General features: G+C 36.7%; 1 protein-coding gene across 4 annotated transcripts in view; it reads right to left on the reverse strand.

Moving 5' to 3' along the window:
- LOC148029174 (enoyl-CoA delta isomerase 1, peroxisomal-like) overlaps positions 1 to 27,799 on the reverse strand; it is a 93,586-nt gene that overhangs the window by 39,276 nt on the left and 26,511 nt on the right. For all 4 annotated transcript variants that reach the window (XR_015692388.1, XM_087687928.1, XM_087687929.1 and 1 more), the window contains one exon: positions 1,276 to 1,366. Coding sequence is in view for 3 of the 4 variants with exons in the window: in XM_087687928.1 (XP_087544054.1) it covers positions 1,276 to 1,366 (91 nt within the window). In the remaining variant the exon portion in view is untranslated. The remainder of the gene's footprint in view (positions 1 to 1,275; positions 1,367 to 27,799) is intronic.

Genomic DNA, 27,799 nt, shown 5'->3' on the forward strand with positions numbered 1-27,799 from the left:
CTCCCTACTAATTCTGTGCCTTCATCCTAGAGAGAGAGATGAAGAGCCCAAATGGCAGTCATTATGCAGCAAGAACAGAAATGGGAACATGACTACAAAGGATTGAGAACAGGAAAAACAATACCAAGTCATAAAGTGTGCAGAGAGTGTGTGCAACCAAAAGATCCATACATGTAAAGAAATGGTTAAAGAAGACAGGCAAAGGGCATGTAACCTTTAATAATGATCTTCTCTTAACTTCAAAGTCCTAATAATGTCTCAATGTAATGTCCTCCGTGCAGGCCAAATCTGATGAAAGTCGGGCTTCAACTCCAAATTACTGAGGGTGTCTGCTTGTATTAAAACATCTAGCAACTTAGTCGCACATTGCAAAGCGCATGCATAGAGGTACAATGACACCTATTTGCAACTTGCCTCCAAAAGTACTTACATTTACATGTGCCAGGCACAAGTGTGAATTTGGCATGAGGGGTTAAATTAAAATTCGGAGGTGAAAAAAGAGGTGAAGAATAGTGTCCTAGCAATGAGGGAATTTTCCTTTTTGTAGGCACAAGATATAACTCCAAAGTAGAGGTGGATGCCAGACTTTCCTTTTGTAGGCACAAGATATAACTCTAAAGGGGTGGTGGGTTGTGGACTTTGTCCAACCCAGTCAACCCATTTTTCACCACAGATGTCACTTGGTCTCCATACTCTGGCCAGGCAAGAGGTCATTTGACAAGGCAGCTCACTCAGAGATTGCAGCAGGCTACCATGAATTTGATCGTGGTCTGAATGGGAATTCATGTCCTATTTTGAGGGAGTCAGGACCCAGCTACGATCTTGTTCCCATGTGCATACTGCATTGGTCCCTCCATCCTTAATCCTTGCTAAGTTTGCCTATTTATTGGGCACTCACAAGACCACAACCGCTTGCACCTTCACTTTAATACACACTAAGGATAATGGGCCAGCCAAAACCATACCAACCTATTCCATCCACACGTGAAACACCACCAATCAGTGAATTGCACAACATCTCCAATCCACATTTTTGTCACAAAAAGCAAGATCGGTTTTAGAAAACATCACAAAATGCAAGTTTGGTCAACATACCCTTCTGACGTCAAGTTTTTTACCATCAGTATTCAATAATGCAAGTTTAGCCCACATACACTTCTAAAGTCAAATCTTTGACAACCAGCACTCAACAATGTAAAGCACTGTTGTGGATATCACACTAAGAAGAGCAATAACCTTTTGAATCTTTCACATAGTTAAATCAAAGACAATTACCTCATTCAGAAAAATGAAACCTTTGTCACTTCGCATATAGCGATAGTCATGGGCAAGAGCTATCATGCAGCCCCCTGCTGTTGCATGCCCACTGCATCAATTACATGCTAGCTTAGAGATCTCACATTTTATACTTATGTATTTCGGCTCAGCAAAAGAAGATGTGTTAACAAACACAAGTGCAATTTTAGTAAGATAAGTGTAATGTCAGCTTTAAGCTGACAAGCAGGGATTTCCTTTAAAGGACTAAAGAAATGGAGAAGCAAAGACAGAGAGAACCACTGCATGCACGTGCATGAATATATTGATGCAAATTGCATATAGTAATGTGCAGATACATAGGTATGAAGCAGCCAGGCCCATGTCTCCTTCCCCCGCTCAAAATCACCATGGGCAGAAAACCCATTCTTCATACTATCGGTTGCAATCTCTCTCATTCCCCTATTGTTGCTCCTTCCTTGCATGGTAGTGCAATGTATTCAGTTCATGAACTTGTATGGTGCAATATGCACACAAAACGTTTGGGAATAAAACATGTTGTTCCATATGTGCATATTTAAAAACCTATAAAATTAACCTTTCATAGTAACACGCATTACAGAAGTGTACATATATACAGAAGTTAAAGATGCACATCAAAACTTGTAACTTATTACTTCCAACATCATGGGTCGTAATACAAAAGAGTGACAAGGGTCTAAAAGTCCAACATCATGATCGTTTCAAAAGTTACCATACAAAAAGGTAACACTCCAACTTGCCACTAGTCATGGACTCATCATACATCCAAATAAAGTAAGTTCTGAAGTGGACTTCCGATTGTGGAATATGAAAGACTAAAATCTAAGACTTGACTGATCAAATCACATAGAATCCTTAGATTCATCACTACCAAGAGAGTGAGAGGCCCATGCTCACTGAAGGATGCCTTAGAGGCCCCAGCAGATCTCAACCATCATCAATGGTATCATCAGCATCATTATATTGTAACTTCCAACATCATGGTTTGTAATACAAAAGAGTGATGAGGGTCTAAAAGTCCAACATCATGATCATTTCAAAAGTTCTCATACAAAAAGGCAACACTCCAACTTTCCACTAATCATGGACTCATCATACATCCAAATAAAATAAGTTCTGAAGTGGACTTCTGATTGTGGAACATGAAAGACTAAAGTCTAAAAGTTAATTGGTCAAATCACATAGAATCCTTAGACTCATAACTAGCAAGAGAGTGAGGGGCTCATGCTCACTGAAGGAAGCCTTAGACATCCCACCAAGATCTCTACCATCATCAATGGCATCATTAGCATCATTATATTGTAACTCTCTAACTGAAGCATGTGAGTTGCTACAATAAGGCACTCATAGAGCCATACCTCACTGATGGAACTGACAAATGGTTGTTGCTCACAACTTGAGTAACGAATTGTCAGCCCCTTTGAGTAAATGAAACTAAGCAGTCTATTGTCGAGAAATGGTAGGCTCTGCAGGGAGAAACACAAAGTGAACAGCAAACACAATCATCAATGTGAAAACACAAGAATGAAAAAAAATGAGCATTGAATCGTGCTGAATGCTGATACAATAGAGTGAGCTCAGAGCAAGCCTGATGCTGATCGTGTCTGGAGGACCAGTACTGAGGTGAGTAGAGCTTAGAGATGACTGTACTAGTCCTAAAGCTGATCAGGCAGCAACACTTGTGCATGAAGATGCTCTATGAAGGGAGCAAAATACAGTCCTCTGCGTAGTGGGATGTCGAAGTGGACATTGGAAGATGATGGACAACAATGGAGGGAGCGGAACATGGTCCATGGGAGCTGTCAATGACACACGAGTGCTGTGCAACAGCCATAACCAGCAAAAATGCAAAGGAGCTGATCAGCTATGAAGACACCACCAGCTGTAGACAGGCTGTAGGACACCACCCAGCAGCAAACTGAAAGCTTGAGGATGATGTCATGCAGCAAGTTGGCTGCTGTAACAGCCCCAAACGCAGGGCAGATGGCAATGGAACAGGTTGCCTCAAGCTGAATGATGAACACACAGGGTAACAATGCAACATGACTAAGATTAGGAGCTGGGTGGCTGTTCTAGAAAGCAAACACAATTCTGTCCTGCACCAAAACAAGTCACCAGCAGAGAGAATAATGTCGCCAGCATGACTGTGAAGTCAGATCAGTTGGTGCAGTGTGATGAAGATCAGGGGCTGGACGGCTATTCCAGACAGCAAACACAATTCTACATGCAACCTGAGCACTATCTTAATTGTGCTTCACAAGTGGGGTTTATCTACACAATCCTCTCAAGTACAGCTCTCTCTTGGTTTGCACCCTTACTTAAGAAGGAATCTCCTCTACTTCATGATTTCAAAATTTTTGTTCAAGATTTCTCAACTACCTAAGGAGATACTGATAGAGCTAGAGTTGCCAAGTTCAAAATAAGAAGTTTACGACAAGAATCGAGCCGACATCAATTTATACATCCAAATCCCAACAAGTCACTTGTGATTTGACTTAGTAGAAAATTATTCTATTAGCCAATTTTGTTGGAGACTAAATGATGATGTGAAAGATCTTTTGTTGACAATATTACAAGTTCAAACATTAAGTGACAGGCATGCAGCCAACAGGCGACGAGCACACACAGGTCAAAGGCGACATGCACACAGGTCAGGCGGGCAACCGCTGATGCAAATTCAACGGGTGACGAGGCCACAAAACGACCCAGGCGGAGACCACGCATGGTCACCGTCTGACCGGCCTGATTTTTTCCCATTTTTTAAAATTTCCTGCAATCCTTATTTATTCTCCCACTGACGGGCGTTCGCACACACATGCACAATGTGCAATTTTGACCCAAAATTTTGGGACTTTTCCCGAATTTGGAAACTTTGATGCAAGACGAGACAATCAAACTCAAAAATTGCAAATTTGGTGCACATTTGCCCGAGAAATTTTGGGGCTTTTCATATTTAAGTGAAATTTCTTCAATTTCACTGAAATTTGTGCACACCGGACCCAAGAAAATTGGAGCTTTTGCAAAATTTATTCAACCTGGTATATGCACTTGGGTACATGTATTGATGCAATATAGACAGATTTCCTTTTGAAAATTTATGGCTTTTGACCGAAATTGCAAATTTGTGTCCGCCAGCGCTTTTAGAGCAAAAATTGCAGTCAAATTTTGGGGATTTCACATGTAATTGGTGCCTTGGGCTCTGAATGTGGCTATAATTGCTTGTGGAGTGCAGCAATAGACACTCTAATTCTGAACATCCATTTGCAGATTTGAAAGTTTTGCAATCTCTTGATTTTCACTGCTGGTTGGTACTTACATGTACTGTGGTCACTTGTGTGACATTTGGGCTTGCATTTGGTGACTCGAGACAATTTAGTGCTGCAAATTATGGCTGGAAACAATGACAGAAGCAATCTTTTGCACATCAAGAAGCTTGAGGGTGCACATAATTTTGCAATATGGCAAAAACAGTGCTACAATATCTTGGTGCAGAAGAAACAAGTGAAGCCTATCAAAGCGAAGGGAATAAAACCAGCAGGTATGGAACAAGACGAGTGGGATGATTTGGATGAGCTCGCACGCTCTACCATTGAGCCCTCAATGTCAGACAACTTGCTCTTTAACACTGAGAAGCTAAATTCAACATATGCAATGTGGCAAAGACTTGAAGAATTGTACGCTCAAAAAAGTGCAGCCAGCACGGTTTATTGGCTGAAAAAGTTGATGGACTTTCGCATGAAGGAAGGTACAGCCATGTCTGTACATTTGAACGAGTTCAATTCCATTTTCAATCAGCTAATTGCTTTGGACTTCCATATTGATGATGAGTTCAAAGTTGCCTTCTTGCTATGCACTTTACCTGAAAGTTGGGATACTTTCAGGACAGCTTTGAGTAACTCAAATGCTCAACTATTATATTCTGATGTGGAGAGTTCTTTGCGGATGGAAGAACTCAATAGGCAAAAAAATTCAGCAAACAAATCTTCTAATGCATTGCACACTCCAGGTAGATTTCAGCAAAAGGGCAATTCTGAAAATAGAGCACACAGCAAGTCTTGTGGCAAAAATGTGGAGTGTCATCAGTTGAAGAAAGAGAAAGGCAAAAACAAAAACACTGAAGACAACAAGGCTGACAAAAAGAACAGCCAGCCTGCAAAGAAGAGCAATGTGAAGATAGAAGAGATAAATGTAGTCACTCATGAGAATGACAGTGCCACTGATGTACTTCTTGCTTCTTCTTTGAGTGCACATGCATTGATTGCAGATTCTAAGGATGACATACACACTTGGATACTTGATTCAGGTGTGTCTTTTCATGTCACACCACACCATGAGTGGTTTTTTTACTACAATAGTAATGCATGTGGTGTTTTTCACTTCGGGGATAACTATGCATGTAAAATTGCAAGCATTGGCAGTGTGAAACTCGAATTTCAGCATGGCTCCGTGTTTGTTTTGCATAATGTGAGGCATGCACCTCAACTCAAGAAGAGCTTGATAAGCACAAGGCAGCTAGATGATGAAAGCTATCACACCACCTTTGGAGATAGTAACTGGAAAATTTGTAAGGACACTCGTAGCCGTCGTGCTTCCAGGAAGCAATGGACAAAAAAGACAGCAAGAAATGGCATAAGGCAATGCTGTCAGAGATGGAATCTCTCATAAAAAATGGCACTTGGGATTTGGTACATTTGCTTAAAGGGCAAAACGTGCTACCATGCAAATGGGTTTACAAAATGAAAGTCACTTCTGGTTCTTTGCCAAAGTACAAGGCACGACTGGTTGCTAAACGGTACAAGCAAGAACGTGGAATTGATTTTGATAAAATATTTTCTCCTGTAGTCAAAAATGACTACTTTGCGAACCATCTTGGGCTTGATTGCATCTAAAGATATGGAACTCATATAGATGGATGTAAAAACAGCTTTCTTACATGCTGATCTGCATGAGGAGATCTATATGCAGCAGCCTAAGGGGTTTGTTGCAAAGGGAAAAGAATACATGGTATGTAATCTCAACAAGAGTTTGTATGGGCTGAAACAGGCACCACACGAATGGTATCATAAATTTGATACATTTATGCCATCTCAAGCATTCCATCGCTCTCAATTGATCACTGCTTAAACACCAAGGCGGCAATAGATGGCAATCTTATTATCTCGGTTTGTATATGGATGGCATACTAATTGTAGGCAGGGATGTTCATGACTTAGACTCCTTGAAGCAAAGTTTACACAATAGCTTTGATATGAAGGATCTTAGTGAGGAGAATCACATTCTTGGCATGCATATACTCACGAACAGATCGAAGGGTCTTCCTTATCTGTCACAACAGAAGTATGTCACTAAGGTTTTGCAACATTTCAATATGGAGGGGGCGAAAAGCCATTGGTGTACCATTGCCTCCATATGTGAAACTTAGTGCAGATAACAACCCTACATTTGTTGATAGAAAGGCTAAAATAGGCAAGATACCTTATGCTTTAGCTATTAGCTTGATGTACATTGTACGCTATGGTTGCTACACGTCATGACATTGCATTTGCGGTGGGAGTGGTTAGCACGTATATGGCATATCTTGGCAAAAAGCATTGGGAAGCAGTCAAGGGTATCATGAGATACCTTAAGGGCACATAGAATTTGTGTATCTGCTTTGGTAAGCATAAGTCATCTATTGTTGGCTTCACGAATACAAACTACGCTGGTTGTCATGAGGACATGAAATTTTGATGCTTTGCTTATGTTTAATTAACATTTGATTAAAGAATTAATCAAATGTACAATTAAAAGATGCACATGTGAGATGCAAGCTACTTTTTCACAGTTGAAGGCCCAAGGACCCTGTGAAAAAAATGGGTGTCAAAGGCAAAAGTTGTAACAAGTTACACTTATTAGATTCTAGGTGAATTTTGGTGTCAGTTTGCCCCATGGGGCCATTAATTGGCGATTAAGTGTCAGTGAGATGACACTAGGGACTAGGCATTAATTAATGGATTAATGATTGTCCAAGGGTCAATTAATGCATGGGACCACTTTGGGTTGCAAATGGCCTAGCCAATTAATTTTTGGATGGGCAAGGTCAATTTTTTGGACATGGATTAAGAGCTAAATTAATTTTCAAAATTAATTAATTCTGAAAATTAATTAAATGGCTGGAAACTGCTGAAAATGGATTAAGAAAGCTGTCACTTGGCAAAACTTTCCCATGCAAATGGGGAAAAGGCTAAATAGGGCTAAAGGGAGAGTGAAATCTCGTTTTTTCATTTTGGAGCTGTTGGAAAGAGGTGTTGGACTGTTGCTGCCAACTTTTTGGTGAAGGAGATTGCATATTCTTGACCTTGGGAAGCTGGCAATTGTTGCTAATGCACTTTATCCTGAAGATCGCAGTCTCTGATGCTCCTATTGTTGTTGGTGCATCCGTTTGGGGCTGGTACAGTAGGGCAGCAGCTGATTTTGATCAATTCTTTGCAACAAATCTCAGAATTTTCTCTCTCTACAGCATTCTCTCATCTCCTTCAGCCTATGCTCAACCATTCTCAGCAATTCTTAGCCATTTGGAGGAGATTTCGGCCATTTTTGGTGGGCTGATCTGTAATTTCTGCAGTAAGCCCTAATTTACAGCAAAAATTAGGGTTTAGCAGCCACCTTGGGATCCGTGCCACAGATTGAAGGCTCAAGGGACTGAAATCAGCAGCTGATAATTGAAGATTATCAAAGGATTTCAGGAGCCAGCCCATCCCAAATTAATTTGGGGCAGCATTTGGCCAGCCAAGGGTTAAATTGGAGAAGAAGTCCTGGGTGAATCAAGAGGCAAATGACCCAAAAGGCTTGCCGGTCATTTATGACAGCAAGATCAATTGGTTAACAAGAGGAGATTGAAGAATCTCAAGTTGTACTCCTTCCAATTGAATGAAGCTAAAGAGATACAGTAAGGGGTGCCAATTTTGGGGCCAACATGGAGTCTATTGTCCAAGAATGTTATGGTAAAGTGTGTATTTCATTTTATGTGCATTTATTTATTGATGTAATTAACTCTTAAATCAGGTTATCACCACCCATTCCAAGAAGGAAGGCTGGTTTCACTGGTCATCCTGCCTACAAGAAGTCTACTTCAAGATATGTGTTCACGTTCACAAGTGGAGCAATCTCTTGGATCTCCGGGCTACAAAAGTGAGTTGCATTGTCTACTACAGAGGCAGAGTATGTGGCTGCCACTAAGGCATGCAAAGAGGCTTTATGGCTTCACATCTGGTAGAGCTTGGTATTACAGAGGTTCCTATCCTCCACTGTGACAATCAAAGTGCTATCATGCTAGCCCAGAATCCTGTCTTTCACACAAAGACAAAGCACATACATGTGAAGTATCATTTTATCAGGGATATACTTGGCAGCAAGAGCATTGAGCTTGTCAAGGTACATACAGATGATAACCCTAGAGACCTCACAAAGGGTCTTCCAACAGAGCTGTTTGCTCATTGCCGCCAAATGATGGGGTTGGATAGTATATGTGTATATCAACTTTCTACATACATAGACTTAGTTGATTCTTTTCTCTGCCTTCACACACGTTGCCTTTAAAGAAGGTTGTTAGGAATAAAGGCTCATCGTGCCTTTTACAATGTTCGGATGTGAATGTACCCCTATACTCTTGTACTTTATATATTAACTAAACCTAAAGTGGTACATCCAATTATTGTACCAAAATACTTTGTTTGTCATGCTCTCACTCCTGCTCACCCTCCCTACTCTAAACTATGCACTTAGTCTGACCAGCACTCTTATCTCGATCCTTGCAAATCAGCAGTCATATCTAATCTATGAGATTAATTTAACTTGATTCAAATCCTTATTAGCTCAAGAAAAGCAATGATGATGCTCTCAAGAATTATGTTAGTATTGTAAAGGACCTGGACATATTACTCAATATTGTCCTAACAACAGGCCACAATTACAAAGCTTTTTTGTGCCATCATTTCCATTAAACATCGATACCCAACCATAGTAGGAAACATGTAGCTAGATAATAATCAACAACTCTTGGAAGACCCCTCCTTGTCTGCCGAGGCTACTTCAAGTTTCATATTATTAGTAAAAACTTATAAACCACATCCACAACTACATGTTAAAGGACTTTTGGACTCTGCAGCCTTTACATGTTTCATGGATGAGAAGTTTGCTAGGTGGCATGATATCACAAACTAGAAGAAATCTAGCCCAATTATTACAAAAGTCATAGACGACCACCCTCTTGCTTCAAGTGATATCAATTATGAAACTCATCCTATACATGTACATTCAGAGACTTTGTAACAAATGTTGTATTCAATATAATATGTTACCCAAGTAACAATTGGAAAACTCAAAAAGTTGAACTAAGTTTCCTATTTTGATTTTATTTTTAAGAGTGTCAGATTGTATTGACCACCATTGGGCTACATTTCCCTGAAAAGATGTTATGATAAAAGATACAACATCTTCTATCTCTATTTTCTTGGTTACTAAAGCATGGTTCATGCTGTTCACCCAAGTTTCTATAGCTTTATCTATGTCTTTCTTGCAATCTAGATTTAGCCAAGTACCGCTACTGGGCATTTCAAACATATTTTCATAACTGTATTTCCAAGCTTCTCTTGGATCTTTATATCTGGATCTATATGAAGCTGAGCCTCCAATTCTATTCTTATTTGGAATATAGAATTCTATCCTATTAGGATACAAATTAGTAAATTGTTCTACTGCTGATATTGAATTGCTAGGATCCATTGCAGTCAATATTGTGATTCGATCGGCTATGGGTGCTGATGGTCTTGGTCTGCTAGATCCTATTCCTTCGTTCATAAGAATTTTTTGTCTTTTATTATATTGAATTGAACTTTCACTTTCGATTTCGCTTCTTGTGTTATTGAGGCCTATCCCCCCAATTTTGTTTGAAAGTTCTTCAATATCTAGTTCCGTTTCGCTTTTAGATGTCCAACTCATTTATAAAAACAATTTGGACCATCCAGGCATGAACAAATGTTTATAATTTGTTGGTTATTTCTCGGGCTTCTCGAGATGTCATAACACATCGATGACAAACATCATTGCCTAATCGGACTACGTTGATCATCTCCTTGATTTTCTACATTATATAGAAATTTGTTTCTGCAAATCTTGATATAAAATCCATATCTGCAATCAATACAAAGTTCTACCGATTTCTGATATAGTCTTGCTAGACTCTGGAGTCGGGCTTATGAATGTTTTATTCATTTTTTCTTCAAGTGAAGATATTCTATTTTCAATCATTTCTAGTTTACCTAGAATGATTGAAGTCTTTTCTATAAAGTTATCAAAATCCTTTTGATTATTAATTCCTTTCAGATTTTCTATCTGAGAATTAATTTTTTGTATCTATTATTGTAGTTCTTCAACTATTTGATTTTTATTTTCTTTTGAATATTGGATTTTATTATTGATTCCAAATGTTTTTAATCAATACAAACTTATCCAATTAAGTTGATTGTTTCCCCATGCATCTAATTCATTAATCAAATCGAATGGTTGGAATCTCCCAAACTGAGTTCCTCTAAATCTATGGCTTCCGCTAGGAAGTCTGTTTACTTCTATATTTTGAGTTTGCAGAGTTATCTTCGGCAACTCCATCTATGTACTACCAAATCTGTTATTTTGCCTAATTATCTTAGATTTTATATCTATTCTTTTATTATTCTTATCTGTGAATTTTACCTTAACTCTTTTTCTAAAGATTATTTGTGTTATTTTAGTTTTGGGTTGTAATACTACATCTTTAGTTAAAGCATATAATATTACTTTTATTTCACTTGTATAATCTGAATCTATTATACCGGGACTATTTAATATTATTAAACCTTGATGAAGGCTTAATCTTGATTTATTATGGATTTCTCCATAGATTTCCTTTAGGAATTTGATATGTATTCCAATCAGAATAAGTTGTATTTCATTCTTACGAATGAGTATGGGATCTATGTTATTACTTATTATATCATATCCAACACTTAGTTTTGTTCCTAAGGCTAGATTTCCTTCCATTATTTTAATTTTAAGTGTCATTTCTTATGACTCTATGGCTCTGATACCAATGAGGCACCTGGTCGGGACAAAAATTATCTCTTATAAAATTTTCCTTGTTTGGATTGCTTGCGAAAATTATTAATTTCATTTTGAAATTATAAACGGCATAACCACTACAACCTACACCGTTCCTCGCCATACTCAACCTATGTGTCTTCCTAAGACCAGACCATTACCACACAGAAAACGTCTTTAGACACCTTACACTTCAACAACACAATACGTCATTCCTTCATTAACTAAACTCTCTCTTTGAGCAGAACATGGACATAATTACAGCATGCTGAAGCTCCACGAGCGTTTAACAATGTCTTCTGTCTTAGCTGCAGGATAGGTAGCTTGCGCCTACGTTCCCCTTTCGCAATAACCTTAGTCCGCATCCACCACAACTGTAGATTGATTTCTTTACACTACAATGTACGAGAGTCCAGAGAACTAGAGACTGATATATTGCATTATCAAGATGAAAGAGTATACAAAGAGTATTCTGGTTATAAGGATATGGCTTTGAGATGATACATAACAAAGTTATGGGTATTGGAAGGCTTGGGTATGTAGGATCAATACCTAAGAGTTTTACTCAAACATGGCTATGGTGATGAATAAGATGAAGAAGGTTCCACTCAATCTCCCCCTCGTAATCTTAGCGTGGCGCAATGGATGTGGCAAAATGAGGGGAGGCGATCAGAATAGAGCACAGAGTGATGACGGAATGAAACGGGCAGAATGGCTCAAGCTCAACTCAGACGATGTGAAACATAATGGTGTTGTGAGATCATGGAGTGCAAGAGGGGACGCTCAAGGTTGTGGAGACAAACTTGCTCTTGCATTGCTCTCTATGTAATTGCGTATGTTACAAATGAGACATTGAGGGGTATTTAGAGGTTTGAGTTGTGTTGAAGGGCTTTGCTGCATAAAGAGATAAGAAAGTATCTCATGGTGCGGTCTGAGGTAAGCGGTCAGATGCCTTGATGCCTTTTGGCGTGAATAGCTTTACAAAGGAATGAAAGATTTTTGTACAAGGCTTTTTGAAAGGTTACGGTGGCTCTCGGGACAAAGATCTGCAACAGTATTTTGGATGCCAGCTACATGCTCAAAAGTAACATCAAGGGCATCAAAGAATAGTGACCACCTGAGTAATCTTTTATTCCCGATCTCATTGGGCGCCTTTTTGGTGAGGTAACCCGGCACATGCTTGAGGTAAGTACGGATGGTGAAGGGAACAAATTCTATAAAGAATCTGAAGGCTTTTATGGCCTTGATCATGGCCAAGATTTCCCTTTGATATGATGGGTAATTTTTCTGTGTACTGAAAAATATGCCTAAGGCATATCGGCATAGGAGTAGTTGAGAAGATTCTTCTTCGCATAAACATGCCCCCCATCCAGTGTCAAACGCATCTGTGTACAAGGTAAGTAGAAGGCCAAGTGGCACTCGTAAAAGAGTAAGATTTTTAATTACATTTTTTATATTTTGGATTGCCAATGTGTGTAAAGGTTGCCACCGGAAATTATCTTTGCGGAGTAAAGGATAAAGATCCTTTGAGTAATGTGCAATATTAGGTATAGAGAAATTAATCCAATTTAAACACCCAAGAAATTGTTGTAGTTGTTTAACACTAGTGAGGGTGTCACGCATGTCAAGGATTTTAGTCAGCACATGGTCTTGGAGTTTGATGGTAGTGCCCTTGCGGCACACTAAAAGCTGTCTTGTATCTATCTTTTGCTTTAATAAGGAGTTGCCAAAATCTCAATTTCAGATCAAACTTACTAAAAATAGTAGCCTTTTTTAGCTTTTTTAAGAGAAGATCTTTTAGAGCAATTGGGTGAGCATCCCCAATTAAAAACTTATTCAACGGTTTATAGTTGACCATTCTCTTTTTGTTTTGAGTGTTTGTTCAAATAAAAAGCCTGGCACGCCCATGGTGAGTTTGTCAACTCTATCAATCCCTTGTCTAAGAGAGACTGGATTTCTTCTTTGCATAGCTTCAAATCTTCATCCTTCATTCCAGAGTGGACAACTTTAGTTGGGATTGCATTTTCTTAAATGAGCAAGGAAAGGGCAAACCTTTCTCTTTTTTCCTCGAAAACCATTGGGTCTTCATTCATGAATGTCTTTATGTGATCTTGTATCTGCTGAATTGCCTTTTCATTTTTTTGCATTTCGGTTTTTATCCAGTGAGTCTTGGATACATTCTTTGCTTGGTAATTAGATTCTGAGATAGAGTAGATGGTTCTACCTATCTCGGGAAGCACAACCAAATCTGCTTACTTGCCTTTGTAAGAGACTGTGAAATGTTTGGACCAGAAGGTATAGGGTACTAAATGCTGTAATATATCTGTTCCAAGTAGTAAGTCATACCTCATTTGTTTCATGAGTTGGATTTCTGTAAACACTTTGATTGCGCCAAGATGCAAGTATGCTTGTGTTACATGGATCAATGTGATTTTTTTGTTGTTTGACAATTCTACTATGATGGGAGTAGATACCTTTATACAACTTTTGGGAAAGAGCTCATAAGAAGCTATTATTAGACTAGAACCAGTGTCTAGTGGTGCATCCACAAAAAGTAAAAAAAGTGGCACATTCTTGACTTGTACACAGACCATTGGAATTGGTCCACTAGTGTCTAAGGCATTTAGCTTATGAATTCTAGGTTGTGCCAACCGTACCTGGTTAACCAATATGACTAGATCACTTGCTAAAGAGTGCATTTCTTGTAGAATAGCTAAAGTGCCTTGAGCTATTTCTTTTTGACTGATTAATATTCTTTTGTACACTTTACAAAGAGTGTGGAGTTCTTATTGCATTTGAAAAAATGCAATAGTCATTTCATTGCTAGCTTGCTGAGCCCCGGAAGTAGTTGTTTGAAGAAGTTGAGCTGTTGTTCTTGGCTGGTGGAGATTTTCCAATTTATATGGAATGAACATGTTTGCTTGTCCTTTGGTTTCTAGGCCAAGAGTTCCTAGTTTAGGCAGATCATAAGGATTTGAGAAAAACTCTTGCTTGATTTTGTTTTTATGCTTTTTGTGTTTGGAAGAGGATGTATTTGAGCTGTCAGATTCTAATGATTCTGATGAGCTTTCCTTTATCAGTTTTCCTTTTGTTTTTCGTGAAAAATCATTTTTAAGATGGGAGGAAGAAGAAAAGCACTCCTCATGAACTTATCCCTTTTTCATGAAAAGTGAGCTTCATGAGCATTGATTGCTTGAAATCTGTTAGTGTGGATGACATCATCATCTGATTCTTCTGTTACATCTAAAGGTGTTTCATCTATAGCATCTATAAAATGTTTTGTTGTATGCCAAGAGGCTTGGCTAGTAGAAGATTCTTCAGAATCAATATCCGTGTCTTTTGTATTAACAATGTCATGGTCATTGTCTCTTTTAGTGTCATAACCACTGTTATAGTCATTGTTATAAGAATAAGAGTCATCTGAGTAGCTGCACCTGTCATAGGAGTAACAGCTATCATAGTCATAGTGATGTTTGTAGTCATAGACATGCATATTGACTTTTGCAGAGTTTGAGTTTGTTTGATCCTTTTCTTTTTTGGGACATTTATTAGCTAAGTGTGAAGAGCTTCCACAAATAAAGCATTTCAAGTCCTTTTTTGAACTTTTTTCATATTCTTTATTTTTTCCACTTTTGGGATGAGATTTATGATAATACTTATCTCTTCTATGTCTTCTAGAATGGCGAGAAGATCTCTGACCATAGTCTTGTTGATTGTTGAAGTAATTCCTGTGGTAAGAGTGTTGTCGATGCCGATGATTGTTATGTCTTCTTCTGCTGCTATAAAAAGTGTCACAACTACACTTTTCACACCCAAAGTCTACATTGAACTTAGAAGCATACTTACAAATAGACTGTGGAAATTTCTGATTCAGCTGTGTCATTTTTTTATGATGACATACCTCCTTTATGGTTTGTTCAATGGTCTGAATTATCTGACCGACACTGTCAGTGAAATCCCGGTTTTCGTTTTTCATTTTCTGTTTACAGTAAAAGGGAATAGGCTCTGGAAATGAACAAACCAAATGTTCCTTCATGGAATTGTCATGGACACCAAGACCTTCATACATTGGGTCTCTCATATATACCAAATATTCTTTATATAATCTGGGATCACAAAGTTTTGATTTGAAGAATGCCTCTCTGGCTTCCAAAACATCATCCAGTTTGTTACCTACTAGCTCCCCTAGTAGTAATTCAAAAAATATTTGTATTGGGTCTGCATGTTGTACTATTGCCAATTTGACTTGTGGGTGTATAGAGACCCACCATTGTTTCAAACCTCCAATAAACCCATGTGTCGTAGCATTAAGGATATCTATCCTATTGGTCTGTGGCTTGTCAACCATTTTTTGGCCGACGTAAGCATACATCATGTAGATGAGAAGCTTAATTTTTTCTGAGGATTTTCCATCAATAGACCAAATGGGGAAGGATCCAACCTTTTCTAGAACTCCTATTTTTTTGTAGAAGTTATTATATGAGGGTTTTGTTATGAAAGTAGAAGCTGTAGCATTTACAGGTAGTGTCATATGAACAAGAGTCATTGAAGAGAAATGTTTACTTACAGAAGAGGAATATGCATTCATTTGGGCATGCAAGATTGAAGTAGAAGATGACTGTTGTCGGTGTGGGTTGATTGAGACAAAAGTTTTCTCAATCACACTGTCTCCGTCTTCATCTAATGAAGATAGGGTAAATGTTGCTTGTTATTGGAAATATGCATGATCATAGTAATACCATACAAGTAATTCTGTTGGAAGGTGATTGGGCGGATTTTGCTCAATGCTTTCACCCATAATTCTGGAGTCAAGTCTTTTGTGGACATGACAAGTGAGTTCATCACTATCTTTTTCTGAAGGATCAATGCACAATGGCATTTGATCTAAGACCTAGTTTGCTTCTTTTTGTCTGTGAATTCTCTCAAGATCCAAGTCATCAATCTGATCAAAAGATGTTCTGTGATCATTGTCTATCCAGTCAGGAAACATGACTTCTAAGTATTCGAACAAGTCTGTTACTATCTGTCCTGATTGAAGAGGTTTCTGAAAATAGTTTGGAGTTGTGTCTCAAGTACCAGTTGCTTGTTCTTGTAGATCTGTAATCATTGGGCAATATATGCATTGTACCTCTTTAAGAAGGATTTCTTGGAGGTCATCTTCTTCATCTGAATTGAGGTCTTCGTAGCAATACAAATCTTTATCTGGTAGACTTGTTGTGGCGGTATGAGAAGAGCCTTCGCCTGTAGGAATAATTTCCTTTTCTTTGCCTTTGGAGAAACTGATGTGATGAACATTCAGTGTTCCTAAAGTGGGGGAAGAGAAATGTGAAGTCCAATCTTTTTGCAATCTTTTGTTAGAAAAATTTGTCCAATCAGTGGCTGTGTTAGATGAGGGCACCAATGAATAAGTAGTATGGATAGATAATACTGGAGTTGGCCTTTGTATAGTGGTTTTTTGCGATTGCTGGCATAGACCAAGAAGTTGGTTGGATATCTGTTGCAAGGATTCCACCTTCTCAATCAATCCTATCAAAGCCAAATGGACCCGGTTCATGGCCTGGATTTCTGCAGTCCAAGAGGAGTTATCTTGAGGATGCAGATAAGGGGTTTCTTTATACTGGTTGTTCTCATTTTCAAATTCTTGTATAGTGTTGAGCACACTAGAAGATGAAGATGAGCTTGCATTTTCAATAAGCTTGTGACAGTGTTGACAAACACCTTGTATGATTTGAGCATGTGCACATGGCTAAGTGTGAAACTTCAAAGTGTTAGCCTTCTGGGATGAAGATATTCTTAACTGTGGTTGCTGTATAGCTGATTTCTGTAAAGATTGTTTTGGAACAGGGCCTTGTTACAACTGCTTCTGAGCAAGAAATAGAGTTTTTCCTTTTATGTTCTGAACTTTGATAACTTTTGGTGGTAATAGTTCCTTTTTTCTGATAGATGAAATGTCTAGTTGCCATTCATTGGGCAGTTCTAATTCTGACCAGTTAACACAATCAAGTAAAAACCTTTGTGTTGTTTCATCAAACTTCGTAATGATTGTTTGGCCTTTGTCCTAGGAAGAGTTTACCCCTTCGACAATCCTTGGTATGGCTAGGGACATGCACCTAAAGACCATTCTATATTGGATAGCAAGATGTGCAGATGAAGCTTTCATTTCTAAACCCATAGTTCTAATATGAAGCATTAAAAGTTCAGGTAAATATAGATCATCCATTGCAATTACATAGTTAGGGCGTAGTTCAAAGAAAATAGGGCCATTAGAGAGTGATGAAACGGCTGCTCCTACTAACATGTCATGCAAGTTAAGGTGACGAGTATAAAGGACTGCTGCCATACAGGAAGCATTCAAGTCTCGTCGGAACAGAGGGATAATCCCTATTGCTATATACCCTAAGTGAATATAAGGATAATATTTCCTATTCTAGTGTTTTTGAATCTTGGGATACACAAGAGACAGCAAATTAACATGTCCTAGGAAAGAGAGTCTCCTACCATGAGGATACCTTGATCTTCGGTGTACATAGTTGAAGCCTTGAATTTAAAGATTCTGTTTTCCCCATAGATGTATGAAGCACCAATTTTGGGCAAGATCCACTTGGAGCTTAGCTGCGATTCGTCAACAATAATGGTTGAATTTCCCAATGACTTGTAGCGCTCAGGCATATGCTTGAAGGCAGAGGACAGGACATTTCCACCTTGCTTTGAAGGAGCCATAGGACTTTACTGGACTACAAAGGATTTGTTGCTCTCAAACGGCAAACACGGCACACACGCCTCACTACCTAACACGAGCTTTACCTCTCAACGTCACTTACTAGATTTCTTCGCTCAAATGCACAATTTGGATAATCTACGACCATATGGATATGGTATTTTTGAGAAATATAATTCTTTTGCATTACTTAATCTTTCATATCCTAATCCATCGTAATAGTTTTGAGAGAAAGAGTAAGTGTACTCTTCAAATCCGCACATGGATTTTAGTTTTATGGCTTGCAGATTTTGATATGCTTCATCCCGAAGCTGCTTTTGTTCTTCTTCTTTATGGGTATCCCATTCTTCTCCTAAGAATTCTATTCTTATTGCGTTTCAAATCTTTCTAAAATTCTTTTATGATTTTCTGTTGTGTTTATTGTGGATACACTAGGGTTTCCGGTTTTGATTTTATTTTTAGCTGGACTACAGAGGATTTACTCCTCTCAAATGGCAAACATGGCACACAAGCCTCACTTCCTAACACGAGCTTTACCTCTCAGCATCACTTACTTATTTTGATCTTCTTTTTCCACTATCTCTAGAGGTTCTAATTGAGTTATCTCATTTATCGCTAGAGAGTGATTCCTCTTCAGAGATGGCAAATACTTCAGAAGAATAATCTGTCACGTGTTCTTGATAGATTTGATTTAAATGTGTTCATTTCTTTCTTTTAGGACATTCGTTGGCATAATGTCCAATTTCTTAGCAAAGCCAACATCTGCATGTTTTAGGTCTTTTAGACTGTTTTCCTTTTTTAAGAACTCTTTTATTTGAATTCTTGTATTTTTGAACATTTTGTTTATTTATTCTTCTAGGATTGAATTTTCTTTTCTTGAAGAATTTTCTTTTTCCTTGGAAAGAATTTATTTTCCTTTTTCTTCTTGGATTCGAACTTATTTCATCGAATACAAGTTGATTACTATTTCTAGGACAACAAAGTCCATATTTGACAACACAGATTATTATCCTTTATTGTTGTGCATTTCAGCACCAAGTATTTATGTTTTTCCTAGCATATCTAATTTTTGCACCTAAGGTGTCTGTTTATCCTAGGGATAATCTAGGATCATATGGGTATGGTATTTTTGAGAAATATAATTCTTTTGCATTACTTAGTCTTTCATCTCCTAATCTATTGTAATAGTTTTGAGAGAAAGAGCCCCAATGAGATTAGGAATAAAAGATTACTCAGGTGGTCACTATTCCTTGATGCCCTCGACGTTACTTTTGAGCATGTAGCTGGCATCCAAAAAACTGAGGCCTCGGAAAAATTTTGGAGGGGAGTATTAAAGGAAAAACAAAAAGATAATCAAAAAGAAATATTGAGTAGATACTGTAGTGGTACCTTCACAAACACAGAACAAAAATATCATTCAAATGAAAAAGAAGTTCTAGTGGTAAAACGCACAATAGAGAAATTTAATTTCTTCTTATTGCCTGCTCATTTTATCTTTAGAACAGATAAGACTCAAGTTAGAGGAATGATATTCAATAAGTTGCCAAATTTACCTCAATATGCTAGGTTAAATAGATGGCAAGTATTCTTTTCATTCTATAATTTTGATATTGTTCATATTCTCGGAAAAACTAACATTTTGGCTGATTTTCTTAGCAGGGAAGCGGCATATAATGGATAAGAAAACCATAAAACAGGAGCTCATTGCTCTTCAAGAGCAAGTAAAAGACATAAACCAAAGAATAGATTATCTAATAAATATGCTAACCCTTGATATCGAAGTTGGTACAAGTAATAAAGGAAAAGAGCAACAACTTCATCAACATTAGGAAAGTCAGTTGACTAAGCCTTAAATAATTATGCCTATTGGCAATAAACCAATTATAATTCCCGTCCTATTGGGAAATAATCCAACTAGATTACTTAAAAATACCCTTATTTCAGTCGAAGACTCTACAAAGTCTCGTGAAATTGGTAAGGACAAAAAAATACAACTAGTACCACTACTAATATCTTTACTTCAATCGAGGACAATAAATTTTCCAGTGAGATTGGTAAAGCTAGTAGCCCTAATAATATGACTAGCTATAATAAAGATAAACTTATTGTATTTGCTAAAGAATTTGTTGAAGAATTCCAAGAGGTCACCAAATGGATCAACAATCTCTCGGCAAATAACTCTTCGTTCATAAAAATTAATTGTGCTCTTTATCCAAGGATCATATCATTAGTTCATGCTAATCTGAAGATAGTCGATTGTTTATTCTACTTCTCTTATATTGATCAAATATATGTATCTTCATCTTTAGAAGAAATAAGCAAGCTGCCACCCATATTTACTCATGCTGCAAATCGAATCCTTCAGAAAGATTTAACAGCAAAAATTTGTATCAAAATATTCAATGCAACCCTTGAACCCACTCATCAAGCTGGAGTCTACTTTGCAATAATGCGCAAGCGTGGAGTCAAAGAAAACATCACTATTGGTGACACGGCCACCAATAATACCAACCTCTCCAGCTTCGCATTCAAGCGTCCGCAAGGACTAGGAGTAATAATCAAGCAACTTGCAACAGTTATAAAGGATGGAAAAGGATAGGTATATAGCACCGTCTACCAAAAAGCAAACGTAACTATCCTCGTACAAGACTTTTCAGATACCAACAAATCTGAAAAAGATATACTTGAAAAAGTATATAATGAAATAATGGAAAACAAGTCATCTTCGAACACCTGTTGAAGATGATTCTGTAAAAGCAATCACGACACCAAGTGTCAAAGATGCGTACGAGTCATCGATCCTTTCTCCACCAAAGAAAAAGAGAAAGATGCTCCACTAGCAAAAGATAAGACGATGGCATAAAGGAACGCGTAAACGTGTTACAGCTCACCAAGAGCAATAATGTAAGAGGCCTCGACGCCTATATAAGAAAGCCCTCGGCCTCATTCTTGAAGCATCACAAGGGGGAGATCAAGTGAAACCTTCTTCATCTTATTCATCACCATAGCCGTGTCTGAGTAAAACTCTTAGGCATTGACCCTACATACCCAAGCCTTCCAATACCCATAACTCTGTTATATATCATCTCAAAGCCATATCCTTATAACCAGAATACTCTTTGTATACTCTTTCATCTAGATAATGCAATATATCAGTCTCTAGTTCTCTGGACTCTCGTACACTGTAGTGTAAAGAAATCAATCTACAGTTGTGGTGGACGCGGACTAAGGTTGTTCCGAAAGGGGAACGCAAGCGCAAGCTACATATCCTGCAGCCGAGACAAAAGACGTTCTCAAACACTCGTGGAGCTTCAGCACGTGGTAATTATGTCCGTGTTCTGCTCAAAGAGAGAGTTTAGTTAATGAAGAAATGATGATTTGTGTTGTTGAAATGTAAGGTGTCTAAAGACGTTTTCTGTGTGGTAATGGTTTGGTCTTAGAAAGACACATAGGTTGAGTATAGTGAGGAACGGTGTAGGTTGTAGTAGTCGTGTCATTTATAATTTCAAAATGAAATTAATAATTTCTGCAAGCAGTCCAAACAGGGAAAAAATTATAAGAGATAATTTTTGTGGTAATGATCTGGTCTTAGGAAGACACATAGGTTGAGTATGGTGAGGAACTGTGTAGGTTGTAGTAGTCATGTCGTTTATAATTTCAAAATGAAATTAATAATTTCCGCAAGCAATCCAAACAAGGAAAATTTTATAAGAGATAATTTTTGTCTCGACCAGGTGCCTCATTGGTATCAGAGCCATAGAGTCATAAGAAATGACACTTAAAATTAAAATAATGGAAGGAAATCTAGCCTTAGGAACAAAACTAAGTGTTGGATATGATATAACAAGTAATAACATAGATCCCATACTCATTCGTAAGAATGAAACACAACTTATTCTGATTGGAATACATATCAAATTCCTAAAGGAAATCTATGGAGAAATCCATAATAAATCAAGATTAAGCCTTCATCAAGGTTTAATAATATTAAATAGTCCCGGTATAATAGATTCAGATTATACAAGTGAAATAAAAGTAATATTATATGCTTTAACTAAAGATGTAGTATTACAACCCAAAACTAAAATAGCACAAATAATCTTTAGAAAAAGAGTTAAGGTAAAATTCACAGATAAGAATAATAAAAGAATAGATATAAAATCTAAGATAATTAGACAAAATAACAGATTTGGTAGTACATAGATGGAGTTGCCGAAGATAACTCTGCAAACTCAAAATATAGAAGTAAACAGACTTCCTAGCGGAAGCCATAGATTTAGAGGAACTCAGTTTGGGTGATTCCAACCATTCAATTTGATTAATGAATCAGATGCATGGGGAAACAATCAACTTAATTGGATAAGTTTGTATTGATTAAAAACATTTGGAATAAATCATAAAATCCAATATTCAAAAGAAAATAAAAATCAAATAGTTGAAGAACTGCAACAATAGATACAAAAAATTAATTCTCAGATAGAAAATCTGAGAGGAATTAATAATCAAAAGGATTTTGATAACTTTATAGAAAAGACTTCAATCATTCTAGGTAAACTAAAAATGATTGAAAATAGAATATCTTCACTTGAAGAAAAAATGAATAAAACATTCATAAGCCCGACTCCAGAGTCTAGCAAGACTATATCAGAAATCGGTAGAGCTTTGTATTGATTGCAGATATGGATTTTATATCAAGATTTGCAGAAACAAATTTCTATATAATGCAGAAAATCAAGGAGATAATCAACGCAGTCCGATTAAGCGATGATGTTTGTCATCGATGTGTTATGACATCTCGAGAAGCCCGAGAAATAACCAACGAAATATATTGGTTAGAAATGGCATGGATGCGAAGACATCCAGATGATATATTTAATCTCCAAGATTTCTTCGGACCTTGATATATTGTAATGATTCAAAAAGCAAAGAGAATTGCCAGTCAATCATACTAATGGATAGGCAAACTATAGAAACTAGAATAAGAAATTATCAACATAGAATTTCCAGACAAATCTCGGAATGCTATGCATCTCAGAGACATGGAAATGATGTAATAACTACATGGGATCCACCCACAGAACTTATGTTCTATATAATTCATGATATTGGCATAATTCAATATTTGGCTCAATTTCTTGAAAAATCAATTCGAGATTATATTGATCCAACCACATCGAATCGTATAAAACAAGAAGCTTTCAGTGATGAAATATATAAAACAACATATATGAATTATAAACATCTGTTTATACTTGGATGGTCCAGATTGTTTTTATAAATGAGTTGGACATCTAAAAGCGAAATGAAACTAGATATTGAAGAACTTTCAAACAAAATTGGGAGGAAAGGCCTTAATAACACAAGAAGCGAAATCGAAAGTGAAAGTTCAATTCAATATAATAAAAGACAAAAAACTCTTGTGAACGAAGGAATAGGATCTAGTAGACCAAGACCATCAGCACCCATAGCCGATCTAATCACAATATTGACTGCAATGGATCCTAGCGATTCAATATCAGTAATAGAATAGTTAACTAATCTGTATCCTAATAGGATAGAATCCTATATTCCAAATAGGAATAGAATTGAAAGCTCAGCTTCATATAGATCCAGATATAAAGATCCAAGAGAAGCTTGGAAATACACTTATGAGAAATGCCTAGTAGGGGTACTTGGCTAAATCAAGATTGCAATAAAGACATAGATAAAGCTATAGAAACTTGGGTGAAGAGCATGAACCATGCTTTAGGAACCAAGAAAATAGAGATAGAAGATGTTCCATCTTTTATCATAACATCCTTTCAAGGAAATGTAGCCCAATGGTCATCAGTACAATCTAACATTGTTAAAAATAAAATTAAAACTGGAAACCCCAGTGTATCCATAATAAATATAGTAGAAAATTATAAAAGAATTCTAGAAAGATTTGAAAATGCAATAAGAACAGAATTCTTAGGAGAAGAATGGGATACCCATAAAGAAAAAGAACAAAAGCAGCTTCGAGATGAAGCATATCAAAATCTACAAGCCATAAAACTAAAATCCATGTGCGGATTTGAAGAATACACTTGCTCTTTCTCTCAAAACTATTATGATGGATTAGGAGATGAAAGACTAAGTAATGCAAAAGAATTATATTTCTCAAAAATACCATACCCATATGGTCCTAGATTATCCCTAGGATATAGAACATGGTTAAAAGATAAAACAAACACCCTAGGTGCAAGAATTAGATATACTAGGAAAAGCATAAATACTTGGTGCTGAAATGCACAACAAGAAAGGATAATAACCCGTGATATCAAATATGAGCTTTGTTGTCCTAGAAACAGTAATCAACTTGTATTCAATGAAATAAGTCCGAATCCAAGAAGAAAAAGAAAAATAAATCCTTTCCAAGGAAAAAGAAATTTCTTCAAGAAAAGAAAATTCTATCCCAGAAGAATAAATAAACAAAATGTTCAAAAATACGAGAATTCAAATAAAAGAGTTCTTAAAAAAGGAAAACAGTCCAAAAGACCTAAAACATGCAGATGTTGGCTTAGCCAAGAAATTGGAGATTATGCCAACGAATGTCATAAAAGAAAGAAAGTAACAAATTTAAATCAAATCTATCAAGAACACTTGACAGATTATTCTTCTGAAGAAGATATAGATGTATTTGTCATCTTTGAAGAGGAATCACTCTCCAACGATGAATAAGATAACTCAATTAGAATCTCTAGAGATAGAGGAAACGGAAGATCAAAATAAGTTTGAAAGATCTTTGATCTTTGATAAAAATTAGTTTAAACACATTTCCAAAGATCAAGTTAGAGATACTTCTGATAAGGCCTTTGATAAGCAAATTCTTAAAAATTGGACAAATTTGTTCAACAGACAAAATATAATACACTATGGATTAAAAATAAAAGAGCAATCGATAGATGTTGCAAATGCAACCGGAAATATAAACTTGCCACTTCTTTTGAAAAATGATATAAAAGAAAAACTTGCTAAAATACCTAAGGCAGACAGAAAAAAGATAGCATATATCTATCTTGGAGGAATACATATGTTAATACAAACACATTATAGATCTGAAATAGATACTCCGATAAAATTAGCAATTCTGGATAAAAGAATTATAACCATGAAAGATGCTTTCATACAACACTCCAAACCACCAATAGGAGCTCTAATATTATTTGTCTAAAAGAAATATGACTTTCTCCGTGTATGTGTCAACTACAAAGTGTTAGAGCTATATATAGCTCACCCTATCTAGACTAGGTCTCACCTATATATATGTAGATTGTGATCAATATGAAAGTCTTTGAGTCTACATGGTATGTCTCTTCTTTTCTCTCTCGTGTCTCTACATATCTTCTCTCTCTACATCTCTACATGGTATCAGAGCTATCACGATCAACTACAACCAATTCCTTGAATAAGACAATCTAGAAGTATACCTATGTAGTATCTCTTCAATTCTTGATTCGTATTCTTTTCATGCTTAAATTTGATATATTGTGTATGTTATGAGCATCTTATATTATGAATTTTAAGCATAGAAGAAGTTCACTCAATCATCATTTAGATTGCAGATATGTTGAATTGTACATATGCCTTACTTTGACACCCTAAAAGTTTCTATTTGAAAAACTCATGAGGAAATGCCTTTCTCAAGAAAACTAGTTTTCATAATGTGCTAGGACTCACAAGCTTTCTTCCTAGCAAATCCCTACTCAATTTGGAGTTCTGTGTCAAAAGTTATGTCAGTTCACGTAGACTGGACTTGAAACAAGAAAACAAACAAGACAACAGCTTTTTGTGCAGACTTCTACGATACATGTATCATCATGATTACTCACTTTTGAGTTTCCGCAAAAATTAGCCAGATCGTCATCTATTCTTGGCCAAAAAGTAAAGCGATAATGTTTTGATCGTTATTTATATTTCTCGTCTATGTTAGGCTGATTTATTCTCGCACATGTTTCGTCTATTTTTTGCCGCTTTGTTTTTACCTGCTTGTATTGCATTTTCGTTGTCATTTCGTAAATGGTGTGCAGATTTTGTGATCTCATATTGTATGTATTCTCTCAATTAGATATGTCAAATTCTATAATCGTCAACAGATTTCCTTCTAGACAAGGTTCTGTCCCTCACTTTCAAGGACAAGGATTCCTTGAATGGAAAGTAAAGATGTTGCTAATTCTTGAAGACGATGACTTGCATGATATTGTTCTTGGTAATTATGAATGTCTGCCTCAACCAATTGATCAGACTCATGATAATACCCTTATAACTGAAGGACCTATCTTTGAAGAATGACAAATTATTTATAACGAGTGGGTCAAATGCAACAAAGCAACTTGTCGGTATATTCTTTTTGCTCTTCAAGAATCTCTTATAATTGATGTATGTAATCTTTCAACCTCACAAGCTATATGGGAGTATTCAATAGCAAATTTTGAGAAGAAATCTATTACAAAATACTTTATCTTCGTAGTCAACTCACTGAGTTACAATACAACATTGGAACTTCTATGAAAATACATATCGAATCATTCAAGAACATTGTTAATTAGCTTGTTATTGCCAATGATACCATTCCACGAAAGCAATTGGTAACACAACTTCTTGACATTGTAAAGGATCCTGCTTATGAGAATATTGTTACCATATTATCTAACAAAGATGGGATCAATTTTGATCAAGCTTGTATATCTTTGATTGAATATTCACAACAACATGAACCACAACACACAAATCAAGAAACAGCTATGATCTCACAAGAGGACACATAGTCAAAACAAATCGACCAAGCTTTACTTGCTCGAAGGCATCCCTTTCCATGCTTTATACATAGGAGTCGTCGTTGTGGTAGCTTATGTCGTCTCAAATTTTCTAATGAACATTGTTCTTATTGAACTAGAAATGGTCATACTACAGATGATTGCTGAGCAAAACAATATGATGATGAACATGGTATTACGAATAAACAATCACATTTATCTAGAGACTATTCTCCTTATGACTATTGCAAAAAGAATAATCATCCAACCCATCTATGTTTCAAGAGGCGTTTTGACTCAAATCGTAACACAGCATATACTGCTACACAAGACAACATTATTGAAGAATCAAAATGTGTGAGTTTTTCTATCTGTTCGGAAAGGACACTTCATGTTTATAATAGATCTCTTTTTATTATTGATTCTGGTGCTACATGAACATGATATATCAATCCCAATGGTTACATAATTATCATTCTATTCCTATCAAGAAATTGGTTTATCTTGCTGATGACACAACCTATAGAGTCAAAGGTGTAGGTGATTTATATCTCTGTACTCTTTCTTCAACAAGAATTCTACATGGAGTTTTACATGTCCCAAATCTATAAACGAATCTTCTTTCAACTGCAAGACTTATGGATCTTGGTATCTTTATCGGCATACCAAGTGTCGCATTGAGAAAGATGGCTAAACCATAGCTATCACTTCTCGAATGGTAATCTTTTTGAGTTATCTTTAACTAAAATGTTGCAAATGTTGTTACAACTCCTGGCGATCTTAACAGCAAAATATAGCATCATCACTTTGTTCACTCTGATTTCTCTAAGCTTGTCAATCTTTATCGACGTGACCTTGTTCAAGTTATGGAATTCAAAGCTCGTCCTCGCATGGA

Source organism: Lygodium microphyllum, chromosome 11 (genome assembly GCF_053477565.2).
Source record: "Lygodium microphyllum isolate KBCC chromosome 11, Lygodium_microphyllum_v1.1.10, whole genome shotgun sequence".
NCBI lineage: Eukaryota > Viridiplantae > Streptophyta > Polypodiopsida > Schizaeales > Lygodiaceae > Lygodium > Lygodium microphyllum.